General features: G+C 42.2%; 1 protein-coding gene across 1 annotated transcript in view; it reads right to left on the bottom strand.

Annotated features, from left to right (window-relative positions):
- The window catches only part of MRTFA (myocardin related transcription factor A), a 47,537-nt gene extending 30,630 nt beyond the window's left edge, over window positions 1–16,907 (bottom strand). Inside the window, exon 1 of the mRNA XM_048926847.1 lies at window positions 16,078–16,907. Within this exon, the coding sequence (XP_048782804.1) occupies window positions 16,078–16,204 (127 nt within the window). The 5' untranslated portion in view covers window positions 16,205–16,907. The remainder of the gene's footprint in view (window positions 1–16,077) is intronic.
- Between the last annotated feature and the right edge of the window lie 690 nt (window positions 16,908–17,597).

Genomic DNA, 17,597 nt, shown 5'->3' with positions numbered 1-17,597 from the left:
TCTGTCTGCCCTTTGCATTAATCTGAGCTACACCTTCCAATAGGGCATCTGGTCTTCATGTGAAGTTGGCGAAAGATGAAAACCCCATCACTTCTGTGGTTGCTTGCACAGCAGCTAATCATCCTCACCTCAGCTAGGCCGAACTTGCCTAGCTCCAGCTTCCAATGGCTCTCGACATTCTTTTTTGTTTTTCTTTTTTTTTGTTTACAACAATGTGAATATAATTCCTACATCTGAAAGCACTTCCACGTACAGTGTTCAACCCAGCTACCTCCCTTCTCTTACTTAAGCCAAAGGATTTTTCAGGGGGTTCAGGAGTGCTCCTGCATGGCTGGGTTGTTGCTAGCACTAATACAAAGAGGAGGCGAGACCTCATCCTCCTGCGAGCAGTCTCAGCCCTGCCAGGTAACTCTCACTATGCGACATTTTTTCCACTCCTAAGCCATTTGGGGGGCTCATTTCTATACCCTAAACTAGCACATCTTACCAAATGTACACCAGCTAAGCACTGACTTATAGCATCCACCACCCTAGCTTTAAGTTCAGATAAGCTCAGCATTACTCATTTCTTCCCACTTACACATCTAGCAGTGTATCTGTCAGCTGGTTTTGCCACTTGGCTATTTATTTGGTGGGACCCCCTGCCTTCCTCACTGTGCCAGCTATCTCCTTCACTTACCTCCCCAGCTGACTCACCTTTTCCCCAGCACTAGGACATTCAGAGATGAGTTCTCCCACTCAGATGCAGACAGAATTTTCTGCTCCTTGGTGTACACACCTGTAGCTATGCACATTTCACCCAACTGTCCCCATTTGCCTATATTATTATTTTTTTTTTTAAACCATCACTAAGATCATTTACGACTTCACTAATCTTTGTTCCTTCCACACCTTTAGCAGCGCTTGTTTCCAGGCCATGACGAGCTGATCCCAACTAGAAACTCTACCTCCTTTGATTACAGGCAGCTCTTAAACCACTTAAGCACGACATCATTATATTCAAAGACACTTTTAGAAACTAAAACATATTGCACTACGTTAGAGAACTTACACAAGTCTGTTACACCCAGGCAACAGCCCTGGAAACCAAATTTCCAGTATCAAAACAACAAAATTGTGCTTGAGCAGACCTGCTCTCCTAAAATGGAAAAGCTGCATAATAGGATTATACCGCTGCTCTTATTTAGATTATCAAATTTTCCATAGCTTTTTCCCCCTGGAACTGATATTAGATCACCCTCTGGTTACTCATTCTCACTTTTTCACTAGCAGTGCAAGGTTCTACTTCTCTTTCACTCCTCTGAAACCTCCCTACTACTACCAGACTTATTAGAAATCATTGTCAGTCAGACAGAACACGAACTTCACAAACAGCTCAAAAATCCCTTCCCGAATTCAGCTTCCCTTATGAATTTTCCAAATATAACTTAGTTCTATATCAGTTACCATCTGCTACCCTTTTTCTCTACTCATTTTATGCACCTATTATTTTTAAACATCACATCCCCTCACAGCAAGACGTAGCAATTGTCAAGAGGACCAAACCAAAGAGTAGGAAAAAGGTCATTTTCTGGATATTTTTAATAGCTATTAGGCAATGCCTGGGATTAGTAAATGTATATGCATATTAAGCAGAACTTACAATTAGCACTTTTTTTCCCAATACAGTTTATTCTGGGAGGAGGGCAAAAAAAAAAAAGGATTAATTCAGCTCACTTCTGAATTCATTTGGTTTAAATAAGTACTCCGAGTTCCAAACACCATTTTGTATATTTAGGAGATCACCTGTTTACGTGTGCAAGTGTGTGAACCCTATATATAGATTAACAGATGTCCCAAGAACCAATCCAAGGCTGTTCCATGTGGAGCTCAGCCAAGGGTCTAGAATGACCACAGAAATACAAAGTTACTCAAAGACAGACCGAGTGCAAGTCTTTCAATCACAAACCAACCATCTCCTGTTTCCTTTAAACCCGCAGTTAAAACTTTATATTAATTTCCAAGTCAGGAAAGAGCATATATCTGCTGGCTGGAAAATAACTCATGTCTCTCATAAAACTCATGTCTGTGTAACATTTTCTAAGCTTTGCATCCTTGTCTGATCCTCCCACCAGAAAATGAGAATGTCTGATCTATTTCATAAGTCTTGAAATACACTTAAATTTGGACAAGGCTTCTAGGTCTCTAATGGACTCCTTTGAGAATGACTAAGACACACCCCTGTTCACTGCAGGGGAAGTTGGGACTAGATGACCTTTAGGGGTCCCTTGCAACTCAAACGATTCTATGGCTATGCTTCCAGAGCATCTGGAAGATGGTACAGTGAGTTGTTGGCAGCCATTTAGAAGCAGGGAAAAGCAGCACTTCTGTGAGTGTGTAGCAACAGACAACACTGCAACACTACCTACTTAGTAAAGCTTTTAAAGAAATAGAGCAAGCTGTGTCCACTTTCTGTTCATCTTAGCATAGAACTGCAGAACACTGAACTCATGGGCACTGTCTGCTAATGGCCGGTGGCAACAGAGACTGCACCCACACTGACCATAGTACCAGGGTGCCTCAGCAGTAAGCAGCGGTAAGAACAAATATTTATGATGAGTAAAGTTGTTTTTTGCAGCTTGCCATCTAAATCTGCAACAGCGTGTCTGCCCCTAGGTGGACCTACCTGAAACCTCCTCAACTTCTAAAGCACACTGCATGTGTAACAGCGTGCACAGGGCTGCTGAAACTAGGCCACAGTCTCTGCATCTCAACTCCTTAGGAGAAAAAAAATACTTCGAGCCTATGTCACATACCATGACAGATTTACAACAACAAATTAAAAAAATATTCTGTATTTCCTGTTGCTTGTAACCAGCAATGAGAGGTGTGCGGCTCTGAGCCTGCTGTGAGGCCCAAGAGGCAGTATCCCCATTTCTGCCAACCTTTTCTCCTAAGGAAACCCCACAGACCCTGAAGGTGGCCTAAGCAAAGGGAAGGCAGACAGAGTATGCAGCCCAGTGCAGCAACGGAGTGAGCAGAGACCAGAGCCATGTGCTGGCTGGTTGCCTGGTTGCTGGTGGAGACCGCTGATCGATTTTCAAAGTCGGTGATTGCAGTTTGCCCTATATAAAAATTCCTCCTTGCAACCCAATCGATAAGTCACGCGATTGGAATTGGAAAGAGAAACCAGCAAAGAGCAAGTGAAATTAGCCCAACCTCATTACCATAACTGAGGAAAGTGCAAGGCATTAAGTCAAAGCAGTGAAAAGCAAACCATGCACTTCAAGGCTCATTACGGGCCACGGTGCTTTACGTGTAAGTGCTCAGCACCTCTGCACACCGATGTGAGAGCCCAGAGTTGCAGCACGCTCCCCACTCCCAGGACAGCAGGAACACAAGCTGTCACACCAAACAGCTGGAATGCAACCAGCTCAACTACGATATACAGAAGTACAAGAAGGGTTTGACAGCATGGGATAGCTAGTGAGGAAAACCATTGCAGCTATTTGTGTAACACTAACTTCAATATGATAGCATGTTACCACAGCTTTGAGAGGCAAAGCCCCATTCCAGCCATCCCTCAGCCACCAGCAGCCATTCTAATTACATCAAGATTTTTTTCCTAGCTTCTGCTACATTAAATAGTCACATCTGACCAGCAGCTGTGGAATATGCAGTACATCAACCCCTGGTTTCAGTGGACGTTGTATCTTTGGTTTATGACAATTTCAATCACTAGGAGATGTATGGAGAAAGCTTTCCCCCGACACCACAAATGGTCTCAGCGCTATTTTGGCTGCTCCTGCTTACAACAGAAAGGCTGACTTGCATCAGCCCTTCCATGCTTCAAGGGGAAGCCAGATTACATCCCAGGTCAGACACCAGCAAGAAGAGCACGTGGCCACCTTCAATAGCAAAACCCTTCTGGACTGAGGCAGCAAAGGGTGCTATTCTGTGGTGTCAACAAGAAGCTACAAAAGATGACAGCTCTATGAGTCCGTGACCAATGAGTGAGTACACAGTGGTCAAAATGAATTTTGAAAATAATTCTCAAATTGCTCAGGTTGATAATTTTTTCTGAGCTGCCTTTTGTGCGATTGACTACAGCGGCCCATGACGTGGAATTTGCTAGAAAGCTGGGTGCCAACAAAGAAAAGCCAACTTTGGGGCCCATTTTAAGGGCAATTTTCTCAGGCTAACAGCGTTTTAATCCACTAACTGCTGATGGGAAACACACGCTGGCTTTGCATTTAAGCAGACTGTGCAGTTAGCAGAGAAGCATTTAAGTGAAGCAGACTGTAAATGACACCCAAACTGCAGGGATTATATGGCAGTTTGCTACCCAGGCAAGGGGCTGCCAAAAATCTGTGTCCCTCTGCGAGGTGAAGGAGAAGCAGCAGAGTGCACAGCTGATCCTCAGTCTGCAAGCAGCCACTGGTGCTGCAAGCAGCATCCCTGTGATTAGATTCATTTGGATGCATTTACAAGAACAGCTTGGAGTGAGCCTGAGCAAAGGGACTGTTAAGCAGAAGTTTATTTCTTTACTACGTGAGATTATCTCACATTTCACTACCTCTTTTCTCCGCTGCAGCAACAACAGCTGCTATGAAAATGCAGGCAGTTTCCTCATCTCTTCCTTAGCAACCATACTATGGCAAAAATTTGGTTTGGGAGGGCGAGATGGAGAATTGGTTTAGTCTCTCAAAGTGCTGCAAGGACTTTTTGCACTAGAGGCATACTTCACTGACTTCTATTCATGCTGCACTCGCCTGTTCATGCGAGGCAGGATTGAGGTCCATCTCGCTGCAGCCAAGGAGGAGGTCTGGGCCACACCTCCTGAACAGGAAACAAAACCAGCATCTGAGTGGATCCTTGCTGCAGGTCCTGTGAACAAACGATTTCTTAGCAGCACTGCAGCAATCAGCACATCCAGCTGCAATATGCTTAGGTGGGCAGGTGTCTCATACAATTTGGGTGATATAGATGAGTGCTGACAACCTCCTTACCCAGCTTGCCCAAGGACAGATGAACATTGACACAAGGCCAACCAGGAGGTTGAACTTCAATGCCATTTCAATAGCACTTCAAGTACAACAGACTTGAAACCTTTCTCACGACGACCTTTTCTTATTCTCTTGAGAGCACAACTCATTGTACATATGGGAACAGGAATACAATTCTCAAAAAAAAACAGAACAGATCCTCCACCTCCAAAGCTACAACCATCAGAATATTTCACAGTAGGTGAGCAAGCAGTAATCCAGGGATGCAATGTGGGTCATGCAGTGCTAGATTTTTTTCCATTCAGCATTTCAAAAAGCTTTTTAAAAGCAGCTGATAAGTATAGAAAAGGCATGAGTCTGGGCATCTCAGCTGGACATTTAAGAACACAAAGAGAAGGAAGAAAGAAAATAAACCAGCTTTCACTCTCAGGACAAGAAGAGCTGGTTTCTTGATAAAATCATTCTCTTCAAAGTTTCTGTAGAATTTTACAGCTCAAAATGTTATTGGATTGTATATGATCATGACCAAGACATGCAGTCCCCAGAGGCCTGCTGACAGATGAGATGCTGCATAGTGGTGGCCCAAAGGCCTGGCTCCGGATGCCAGAAACAAAATTCAGTGACAAGGCAAAAGCTTTTTGTTGGGAAGATGCTGTTGGAAGAGAAGTATGAAATAGGAATCATCTTTCAAAATGTTTTTAAAGTATGAGGACATACTTGCATGTGTTATCATTTAATGAGTCCATGTCATGAGGCATTAACTCTTTTAGTGCAGTTACACAAATATGGATTCTTTGATATCACTCATGTAGCAGAATCAAAGATCCCAACCTACCGAAGAAACTGGTCCCAAAAGAATATGGAATGAGAAGCAAATACACAACCAAAAGCAAAAGGATCTTCTCCATCCTCACACACTACCACAGGGTAGCTTGCACACACCACTGAGCACAGAAGAACCACCTTACCAGGTCATTTTTGAGGCTTCAATATCAAATTCAACACAATGCCAAAATCAAAGTAATCTAAATGTTAAGATGAATTTCAAAGACAAAGCCATCATTCACAGCAATTCTAGTTTTGTGACCAGGTAACATTACCAAACAGACAAAAGCAGTAGCATGGTAGAAGTGTAATGACATAACATGATCTAACCTCAAGGAAGGACCAAATCCTGTTTGGTGCTTCTCAAAGGCTTGAGTCAGCACTGCAGTTCTACACTGGTGCAATGAGCAGGTGCGGAAGGAAGAACAGGTCCATAGACTCAGCAGTTTACAAACTCAGTCTTCAATTTCACAGACATGTTTACTACGCAGGTACTGCTCACATATGTACACTGAATAGATGCACAACTTTATTACTACTGCAATCCAAAAGTTACACCAAATTCTGCACATTTCTTGTTATGTTAGTTTAAAAGAAACACCAGCAGTTGCTGTAGATTTTACAGCAATTGCCTCTACCTTCTTCCTTCCTAGTTTGTTTAAATTCCTGCAATTCCATACAATCTTGAGGTGGTTAATGAAATTTTGCTCATTGCTTTTTAATGCAACGTAAGCTTTGTTTTCTTACTAGCATTTTGAGTCAGATAGATATATTTCATATTATTGTACATATGAGATATGTTAGTACATTAGTCTTTCCATCTAACACAGAGAAGCCCACTCTAACAGCCCACACCTAATAGCCCATTTCAGCACTCACTGAAACTGTTAAAATAGGCCTTTGACAAATGAAGCTGGCATTTTTAGTGAAATATGCAACATGTAAAAGTGCAACAAGCTCATCAACAGGAAAAGTGGGTCTTCCTTCTGGGCAATGTATCAATTCCTATAGAATTATTTAGTCCCAGAAATACTGGTTAGGTGAAAGCCAAGGATGTGAATAGCCAGGCACATATCCCTATCTATGGAATCTGGCTACCATGCATGATCCAACAGGATGACCTGTAACAAAATACCTAGGTGGAAAGGTCTACTAAAATTGACACATCAGTATCATGAGACAGTAAGTACGTAACTACCTCCTATTATCTGTGATGAGTGCTTGTTGATGCCATCTGTGTATCCATTGTTGCTATCTATAGCTGGAAGGGAAGCCCTGAGGGAAAATTCTGACTTCATAGAGAATTTCCCAACTTGCCACATGAAGTCAAATCACAAGTCCATACTGATTTATATGTTTCCATGAAACAACAAACAAGAAAGAACCAACATTGCCCTTAGCCACCTTGCAAAAAAGACCCCAGAAAGAAATTCTCCGAGATAACTTAACGTGACGTGGCAGATGAGGACGAATGAAGGAAAAAGGAGGAACGGACAGACATATCCTGACAGTCAGATCTACAGCTGTCTCCTAAAGAGACCGAACAAAAGGCAAGCTGCATTAGGGAAAACACACTTGTGCTCTTTTCGTTTCATTCTTGTACAAACAGAGGTATCTCTGCCTATAAGAAGTAAGAGCTCCAACAATCTTATTTCCCTTAAAGCCAAGACATCAGAGTTTCTTTTGTTTTGTTTTGTCTAAAAAATTATACAGGAGACAGGTAAAAGAATGTTTAGAAACAACAGAATCTCAGCGATTTTTCAGACTATTTTAAATCCCTCGTTCAAGGGACAACACATGTTTGTGCATTCCTATTAAGCAGAAGAAAAATCAATTCTTGAGAGAATGCCAAGTCATAAAACGCACGATTGATTATGCACGTTTATCATATTAGATTTAATGAGGAAAAGCTTTCCATGCCTCTTCCCGCAACAAGAGACGCGACAGCGCATTTTTCCTTTACAGCTCAATTTCTGCTGCACACAGAGCTCCTGTGCTCTACCAGCCTCTCACATCAAGGCCAAACCTTCCCCAAACACTTCTCAAGGACTGCACTGGCCCAGAAATTCAGCCTTCCTTCTACTTCAGGGCACCCTCTACAGATAGAACTTCACAGAAACTACCTCCTGGTGAAGACATCACAGAATTTCTGTACAAAAAGATGGGATCCTTAGACATATGAGCTGTATTATTGGGTTTTCCACCAAACTGAGGAATCAATTCTACATTTCTAAGATTTTCTTATTTGAAGAAGTGGAAACCAAATGCAAATTAAAGCAAATGCTTTTTTTCACAAGTGGTAGAAAAAAAGGACTTTGAAGTATGCAAATTCAAACACAAAACCAGCATTTCTTTGGAAGAACTAATTAACTGATTAAAAAGGGATCTTGGAAAGTGGGTCTTTATAATTTTAAATTAGCTGGCTTTAGCATCCTTCTCCCAGCTTCAGTCTGTTTGACTGTGCTGACAGTTACTTCACAGGACATGAAACAAATTGGGGTTTGCCCAGCATACATACAGCACGCAAAATACAAGCTCAGGGCATTCCCTATCCACCTAGCATTCCTGCCACCAGCTACTGTCCAAATCACAGCATCCTCTTTTAGCTAGAAATTCAGGTAGATGCTACAAGGAACTACTGCACTTCCTTATGAAAAAAACATCTTTGCTGTTTCCTCAAAGAACATATGCCACAGCCATGACATAGAATCACAGAACAGCCTATGTTGGAAGGGATCTTAAGGATCATCTAGTTCCAGCCCTCACTCACCACATCATGCAGCTCAAGTCCACATCAGGCAGCTCAGGTCCATATCGAACCTGGCCTTGGGTGCTTTCAAGGATGGGGTATTGACAGCTTCTCTGGGCAGCCGGTGTCTTCCCACTATCTGAGTAAAAAAATTTTTCTAATATCTAACCTAAATTTTCACTTTTTTAGTTTAAAACCATTTCCCCTGGTCCTATTACTATTAGATTGTATAAAAGTGAGGTTTGAATAAAGATCCCCACCTTTTTACTGCAACAACTTGCTGCATTCTTTACAGTCAAGGGACAGAAATTCTACTGTCATTGTGTTTGTACTTGTGGAAAAGTTCTAAGTTTCAGCTATGGTCATTGTGTATTGTACACTGTACAGTAGAAGTCAGTTCCTCCACAGCAGCACGGTATGGAAGCTGATCCTCAGAGTTCACTTTACACACAAAAAGCACATAAAATCCCCTCAAGCTCAACTGTGATCATACACACCTGTCTGCCACTTTTTGCTTTCTCTTTGCATATTGCTTCCTTGCAAATGTCTAGACTTTAGATCTCCAGAACACTTTGGTTTGGGTGTTGAGCTTTTTTTTTTTTTTTTTTTTGCATAAGAGAAGTTCCACAACCTTAAACACAGATCAGGGGCTATAGACTTCATGTGCTTCTTAAGTGCCATCATTGCTGTAAGTACCTAAATAATATAATTTTGTGCAAAAAGTCAACCAGCAAAATAAAAATTAAAAAAAGAAAAAAACACCCAAAAGCAGCAGACTATAGCAGTTTGTGTGACCACTTGACTTCAGCCTGGTGGACAAATTCTGCGGGTGTTTCAATAGCTCCTGCTGGCTCAGAGTTCTGCTGAAGGCCACAGAGGAGCAGCAGGTACCCCCACACTGCCTGATCCGCTGTCAGAGGTGAGCTTTTGCTAATGTTCAGAACAAAGCAAGTGAAGGGCAGACACGTTTCCTTTCCATTGCTCCTTGCAGTGAAGAGGCAGCAGAGATAGCTTGGTGGTGACTGCACTTGCAAACCGCTGTAGTTAGATTCACAGTCACATGTCGGTCCTGAAGACACCATCCTTGTACTGAACTGCCTACAGTCAATGTGACAACTATTATTAGCAGCTGGGAAAGTCTCTCAGTGAGGCACAAAGGCACTGTTAGTTTAGTATCTACTCGTAAAATGTCATCTGTCACTTCCGAATGGCACAATTTGAGATCTGAGCATGGAAAAGGAGGTAAGCTGCAAGCAGGCTTGGGATATCCATTCATAAGTATCATGTGGAAAGAAGTGTGAGAGCTTTGGAAAGTGAAAATGAAGAAAAAGAGCATCAGAAAAGCATCACATGGAGCATTTTGACAGGGGCACCAAAATAAGAACGAAAACATCAGAACTGAAATAGGGACAGGTTACATGCTGCTTGCAATGATGACCAAATGACATGAAGGGCGTGTATATGGTCTGGCTTCCAGCACTGCTGCGCAATTTGCTGAGATAAGCAATGAAAGAACATAGCTCCTACGGCATGCCATTCCTACCAAATAACCCACAGCTGTATTCTCCATGCATTTAATACTACAGAAATAATAAGCAGCACAAATAAACTTCACATGGAGAAAGCTGAAAGCAGATCTGTTCTCTCAGACAGCCAAAGGGTGTCCATCCCTCAGTTCTGCACAACAGCCCAGCTGTGCAAAATGTTTGTGCCCTGCCAAGTGTGCCTGTGCAGAAGGTTATCAATCAGATGTGCAGCAGAGAAGTTGGGGGAAGTACTGGGCCCTCAGACTCTGTGAGCTTCAGCTCTGTGAGCTGCCTCTGGGCATGGAGGCCTCAGAACAAGGTCTTTGTAGGCACAGCTGCAACATATGATGCCTGCATCTACCATGGAGGAAAAACAGTTATCAACAATCTGTTAAAACTTCTGAGTAGTTGCCTTTTTTACAAAAGATTTTCTTTACAGCTGTTTACTTTTGAAAAGCTGAATTAAAACGAGATTGTCCAGAAAGCCTGGATGCCATCAATTTTCACCATCAATTTAGGAAGGAATCCATGCCCCAAGCTGAACGTCCCCTCCCTGTCATTGACTTTCTCACACATTCCTTACTAACTTCATCAGGCTCAGTCTAACTTCCGATGGCAGAATTGCAGACTAGAAAGTTTGAGCCTTGATTTTCTTGGAAGAATACTTACTACATCATATAAGCCTTCTTACAGTTCTACACACCTCACTGAACATGGAGAAAAATTCTGAATACGCTGATCAGCAAAAAACATTTAGTGGTTCTGACTCGTAATCACTGTACTGTAATGTACTTCAACTACTGCAGGTCTGCTCTTTCTTTCAGATACTCCATGCTAGTAAATTTTACATAGCAACAAGGCAGAACATTGCATATACCTCCACTAGCCCAAGTTAGCAAAGCAAAAAAGAGCCATGAGTTCTGCTTTAAATTATGCCATTAATTAGATTATGCATCCACGGAGAGGCCTCCTGCAAGGAGAAGGAACAGGATTTGCCCATCTGGACTCACTGTATCTCTTTGTTAAATAAACTTAAGCTATGTCAGGGGCCATATTCTGTTTTCTACCATAGGCTGCAGAAGTTCTTGCCAAGAAATATGTTGCTTTAAATTTTGAATCAAAATTTATTGATGCAGCAGGTGACAAGATCGGTAATTTGATGCTGAGAAAAGATTGGGTAGATAGGAGTCAGGGCACTGAAATGAAAGATCAAAACAGGCACTTATTTTTTGGTTTAGATATTCTTTAAGTCGTTAATCAATGATTTACAGGAGTGAGAGAATGCTGAAAAATCTGAGGTGAGTAGTGACATATCTCACAGTTGATGAAAGTACCACAATTAGATTTACATGGGCAGCCTGATGTGGATCTCAAAGACATGAGCAACTGTCACCGGCCCTTATCTTCTCTGGGAAGGAGAGCTGCAGTGACATCTGTCTGGCAAGAGCTCTAAACAAGCATATCAGCTCCAGAAGTTGTTTCTGGATGCAAAACAGGCAATCTGAGCTTAAGCATTACAATTTTGTTTTCAAAAAAAGCATCTACTTTTCAACAGCTGCCAGGAAGTCTAAGCATCAATCATTAGCTGCTTAAAAGTACAAACACAGATCTTTTCTTAAAAAAATACAGAAAAACAAATAATTATCAAAAAAGCAATAATTACAAGGCTGTGTGTCTTTTTCAAGCTTTATAAAAATATTTTCTTGTTGCTAGGAATATCAGTGCCCCAGCACTACGGCTGTTGAACATGAAGCTCTCAGCTCAACTGTGAAGAAAATCCAGTTGATGGGGCAGGAAAATACTGCAAATTTTACTTGGTATCATTACCAGTTCAAAGCATTGTCTGCATAAATGCTATTGACAGCTGCACTCCTTGCACTGCACCCACTTTATATTCTTTTCATTTCTGCACATGTTGAGTCCTTACATCTCCTTACTCCTGCAGGTCTGAGACTGAAACTCATTCCTTTTAGCATTACTTTGTGCAAACGAAAACTATTATAGTAGATCTTTTCTGAAAAAAATGAATTAGATCACAGCGAGGTAAACAAGTTAGCCTTTGCCCCTCTTCTCCTCCTCCTCCCCCCATTCCCAGCATGAAAATAGCTAGGGCTAAAGCAACAGCTGGGGATCATTACACTGACAGGAATAGTTCAGTAAACTCCAAGAGGGGAGAACATGTCATATCCAAAAAAACTAAAAACACATTAGGGCAGCAGGACCAAAAAAAATATGTGAATTCAGCTTCAGGGATAAAGTGATGACTCGCTTTCCACTGATAAAGACTGACTTATGAAAACACTGGTCAGTCAATGTTAACCCTTTCCTGAAGCCTCCCACTCTTGATGACTTATGCCACAAAATTAACAAATACCCTGAAACATCTCTAGTCTTCAGAGTCAAATGAAGTACACTGGGGATTTAACAGAAATAAATTGCCTGCTTACTGCCAACTTTGAGCCACTTTACCTTAATACCTCACTAACTTACCTTCACCGTGCCATGCATTTGCAGAGTGGCTGCAGAACAAGGCTACAGAGACTAACCATACACACTGGCTGTACCTCTGGATTTGCAAAAAGGAAAGCCAACAAGTTAACCTCCCATATATTTGTTACATTTTCTATGCTTTGCTGTGTCATATTTGCCTACACTGTTCTGAATTTTGGGATACGGGAGGCCGTTGCTCGGAGTTGCTGCAGTGACATTTTGTGACTGGTTTCTGATGGTCCTTATCCATGTATTTGCAGAAGGCATCGCTTTAACATCTCCCCCAGCATCTTCGGGTTCACCCTGAAGGAAGAAAACATCGCTCAACCTTGACAGAAAAAGGCCAGCCCACATTTCTGCGAGATGCCTGGGATGCACTCTCTTGCTGGGGATGCCCTTGAAGTTGAAGCCTCCCCATCCCTATGGGCAGGTTCTTCTGCCCTCTGCTGGAAGAGGCACGGGCCACCCAGCAGCCTTACCTTCAGGTCTTGGGAATTAGGACAATGAGGCCTAGATCGCTCCTGAAGAAAGCTAAATATTAACAAGCACTTGCACGACTCCTGATCTCTTCAAAGTGCTGAACAGATATTAATAGTTTAATCAAAGGCTAAGCTAACTCAAATTACCTCACATTTGCTGCGGACCAAGAATGTGCACGCAGTTACCACAGATCAGATGGCCTGCAGGAACTTGTTCGTGCCGGGGCCCCGACACACAAATCTTGGAAAAAGACAGCTGAATTTCACTGTCAGGCTCTCAGTCGCATTGAGCATTTTTTGACGCGAGGACTTCCCAAAATAAAAGCTTGACAGCAATGAACAAAAGACTTTGCAAAGAGGTAGAAAAGTTGGAATTTGCTTTTGGAAGCGTTCACTTCTACACCAGAGCCATGAGTGCTCATCAGCTTTAGAGAGGCTTTCTGGAATTTTCTAAAGCTTGCAATTCCTTCCTCCTGCCTTTCATCAGGAGCTCCCACCCCGTTGTGCTAAGAGGCCTAAGAGCTGCAAACTAAACTCTGGTATTTGAAAACTAAATCACTCCAAGGCACTGTTTGATGGAAAACATGTTTATGGATTTTTGGATTCTAGGAATTTTACAAATAACTGCTCCAACATGTGCTTTGAAAAATACAAGCACGTGTCCTTTGACTTCCCCACGTCAAATGAATTTGTGTGTGGAAGGGATCAGAAGTTCCAGATCACTTTATGTCAAGTTCCACTTCAAAAAAAAACCAAAAACACTAAATCAGATTCTGGATAACATGTTTTCCAAAGACAATAAAACAAGATAAAATTTATTCCAGATAGCCACTTCTCATAAGATTCACAAAGCAAATAGGAGCGAACCTTGTCAGCACAATGCAGACACCTCTTTTTTTGCTTGGCTTTACTAAGAAGTGAAAGCAAAGTGACGCCCATCCATTTGTGGGTGGTAAAATGTGAGGAGAGAAGGAAATTAATTTTCTGTCCTTGATGGTAACAAAATTAAGCTGTTCCATTTTTTGCCAAAAATAAGGTACAACGGTCCTTAGAATTTCATTCAGCTCAGTGGTAATTAGTGACTTCCGTAGCTTCTGTAAGGGCTCACATATGATTCCCTCTGCTTCTCCACCGCCTCTAAGATTTGGCTCTGCAAAATGCAGCGAATGCTACAGCATAAATACAAAAGGCATCCTGAGATCACAGGAGACTTGAATGGAGCCGCAGAAAAGCTAAAGGGTTATTCTGTACTCCTCTGACATGAAAGAAGTTGGCAGCATGTATTTCTCTTTCCTATCCTTCCTGTTTGGTAGCTGGTAGCAAAAAGCTTTCTCCATTGCATATTAAAATATCATGAATTTTAGGCATGCGGTTGGGCATGGAGGGAGGGCTCATTAATATCATTGAACTTTGCAGAGACAACACAACTTTTTCAAAATACAAGAATTCAATGGTCTTAATTCACTTCAACTTCAGATGGCAACAAGCATTCCTCTATTGATTACAGTACTATAAGATTACATTTTCCTCACTCTACATTTGATCCCACTGTAGAATGCTTGTGATATTTAGTGACTGGATGAAAGATGTATCCTGGCACATCCAAAGGCTGAGCGCTCACCTTCTGTGAAAATCAATGCCTTGCAAATACAAGACAGCTGCAAGTTTGGGGGCTTGGGTCTGGTTTGTTTTTCCCTCTGAAGACTGATGTATAGCAGGTCTTTGTCTCCAGAGCAGACAGAAGCCACCTGGGAATACCATTTATACTAAAGGATTTACTAGTCCCAAATTTTAATTCGGCTTTTGTTTTCTTTTCTGTTTCTACCCTTGTTCTACAAGGAGTATTCCAGTGAAAACCAGCAACAAAAACAGTGATATCTTAAAAATTAATAGAACGATTACTCCTGATATCTGATAAAGGGGTATGGTATGGGGAATGACAGTAGGGGTAGGAACTTAACAGTTCTGTATGGCAGCCTCAGTAGTCCAAGAGCTGTATGTGAGAGAAGAATCCTCTAAATGCAACTGCTAAAATGGTCTTCTACTCACCAGCCATCTCCCTGTAACAAATACGCCTTTATTCTATCCAACTTTCTGTTCTCAACTTCGACCACTCTTTACTTTTTGATCCAAATTGTCATTGCAAGTCATTTTTCTCTCCTCTCAGATCACATTACCCACTCTTAAAATCACTCATCACCTTACTTCTCAGGCCACTGTGTTCAAGACCTTTGTTCAATCCTTCAAGTCCTTATTAAAATTCCACTTGCAGTAGTGAATCCACTACTTCTTACAAATATAACTCTTGTTTATTTGTCACTGGCATGTTGTTACGTTCTGTCATTCTACCCTGTAATCTTTGTCCAGTTCCCATTGGTTGCTGTTTATTATGTTGCTCACTATGAATGGATCACTGTCTGGACTCATCTTTTCAATCTTTTCTTCAAATTCATTCTTGTCATAGATAACACTCCTTGAAAATTGACACAGAATCATTCAGAATTGTCAAATCCCTATAAAATTCATGTGAATTCGTAGGAGAATTATCTAATACTGAATCTTACTCAGATATACATAAGCCATTCCTTCCACACTCTGCAAACCGCAACATGGAAACTTAAAACATGATATTCTATCCCCTTCAAGACTGAGTTGCCACTTCAAGATAAGCCTTCATACTTCAATAAAATAGCCTTAAAACACTGTTTACAAGAGCTCTACAGGCATAGAGAGAGAAACTGAAACTTGGAAAGGTAAAGATCCAAACACAAATGAAATTGCCCCAAGGTGCAGCACTGCATGTCACTGCACACAGGGCTCCGACCTCATCCTGTCATGCTTACAAGCGCCCTCAGGAACAACAGGTCACAGGAGTCATAGGGAAACCCAAAATCTGGACAACTGCCCAGGCTGGACAGAAAAAGAAAAAGCAGGCAGATTCTACATGGAAGGAAAAAACAACAACAACAACAACACAAACCAATTATGCAGTGCCTAAAATGAAGAAAGCAGATACTGCTAACCTTCTCGCAAGCTGTGGTATGAATCCTGATATGTGCTTGAACAGCTCTTCCCTTGCTTTGCCACAGTCTCTGCAAGCGGCACAATCCCGACATAGGTAGGCTGGAGTGTCTTGGCTTTATCCAACATATTAGAGGAAATCCCTGGACCCGAAGGCCGATTCTGCAGCACAGGAGGCGTCCCCGCTAATGGAAAGGGTGCTTAATCCTCACAAGAGACCAAACCACACAAACCCTCGCTACCAGGTTTCTGTCACTGTACCGAGAAGGAGAGTGGAAAAAAAAAATCAGTTTACTGCTGGATTCCAAGACTGTGCTTGCATAGGAACACAGAGGTATGCGAGGCACAGACAAAGCCTGACAGCCAACATCTAAAGATTAAAATCAGCAAGCCTCTTGGTAAAACTTGTCTTCCTACTATCTCAAAGCTCAGGCAGAAACTCCTCTACTTCAGCAAGCGGCTGTAAGCATTCAGGAGCCCAGTATGCAGAGCAGTGCTTATCAACAGATGCGTGGACTTCTCCGTGGGGCCACTGGCAGTAACAGCCAACCTCATTCACCCAAAATAGTGAACAGTTGGTTCTTCTACTCACGCTGCAGACACCTGCCAGACAGGCAATGCCATGTGATTCAGCACTGCCCTCTGCACCTCCCAGCTGCAAACACATGAGCCAGGAGCACATCACCGCTCTGCCAGCAGCAGCCACGCCATCTCTTCTTCTTTCCTATTCCAACTATTATAAACTGAATTTTGGTTGTGGAGAAAGCTCAAATGAGTACTGTGGAAACAGACTTTACACGCATTTGCTTTTACACTAACTAAAGGCAACTGCAGGTTACTTCACTGCAAGCATGAATGCCTGCCTCTTCCTCCCTTCAATCTTTTCTCTTGACTTACTAGAAACACCCAGATAACCAGCAGCCTCCAGGCAATACACTTCTGCAAGCACCAGAATCGCACAATCCATGCTTGTTTGGATGCAGCTGTCTCACCTGGAGATTATTGAATTCATATAATGACTGTATGTCATACAGCTGTCAGTCTGCAGATACACATTCTACCCAACAAGGTACTGGAACTGGAAGCGGCTGGGGAAAAGCACGCTTCATCCTAACAGCAGTGGGACAGCCAGTGTTCTGTGGTTCCTTAATCTCATGCAATGAAGACCGAGCAAATAAAATAAATAAAGATGCTGGGGGGGGGGGGGGGGGGGGGGGGGGGGAAGAGAGTTGTTCAATGAAAACACACACTTGAAAAAGGTATTTCAGTATCTTTACAGACTATTCAGCAAAGCATGAATAGTAATTAATGTCAACATACGAGACTGAAGCAAGACAGCCTTCATGGCACAGATAAGGTGAATACTCCAAACCTTACAGGAACAGTCTGCCATTTTGTATTATGGCCCCCAACAAAACAGGGCTGACACTCCTCATCTCCCAATGGTCTGAGTCATGTTACAGAGTGAGGCTGCGGTAACAGCCACGAGAAGAAAATCTCTTTAATAATGAAGCAACAATCT

Source organism: Lagopus muta, chromosome 1 (genome assembly GCF_023343835.1).
Source record: "Lagopus muta isolate bLagMut1 chromosome 1, bLagMut1 primary, whole genome shotgun sequence".
NCBI classification, from domain to species: Eukaryota; Metazoa; Chordata; class Aves; order Galliformes; family Phasianidae; genus Lagopus; species Lagopus muta.
Note: the sequence above shows the minus strand (reverse complement) of the source record. Positions and strands in the feature narration are given on the sequence as shown.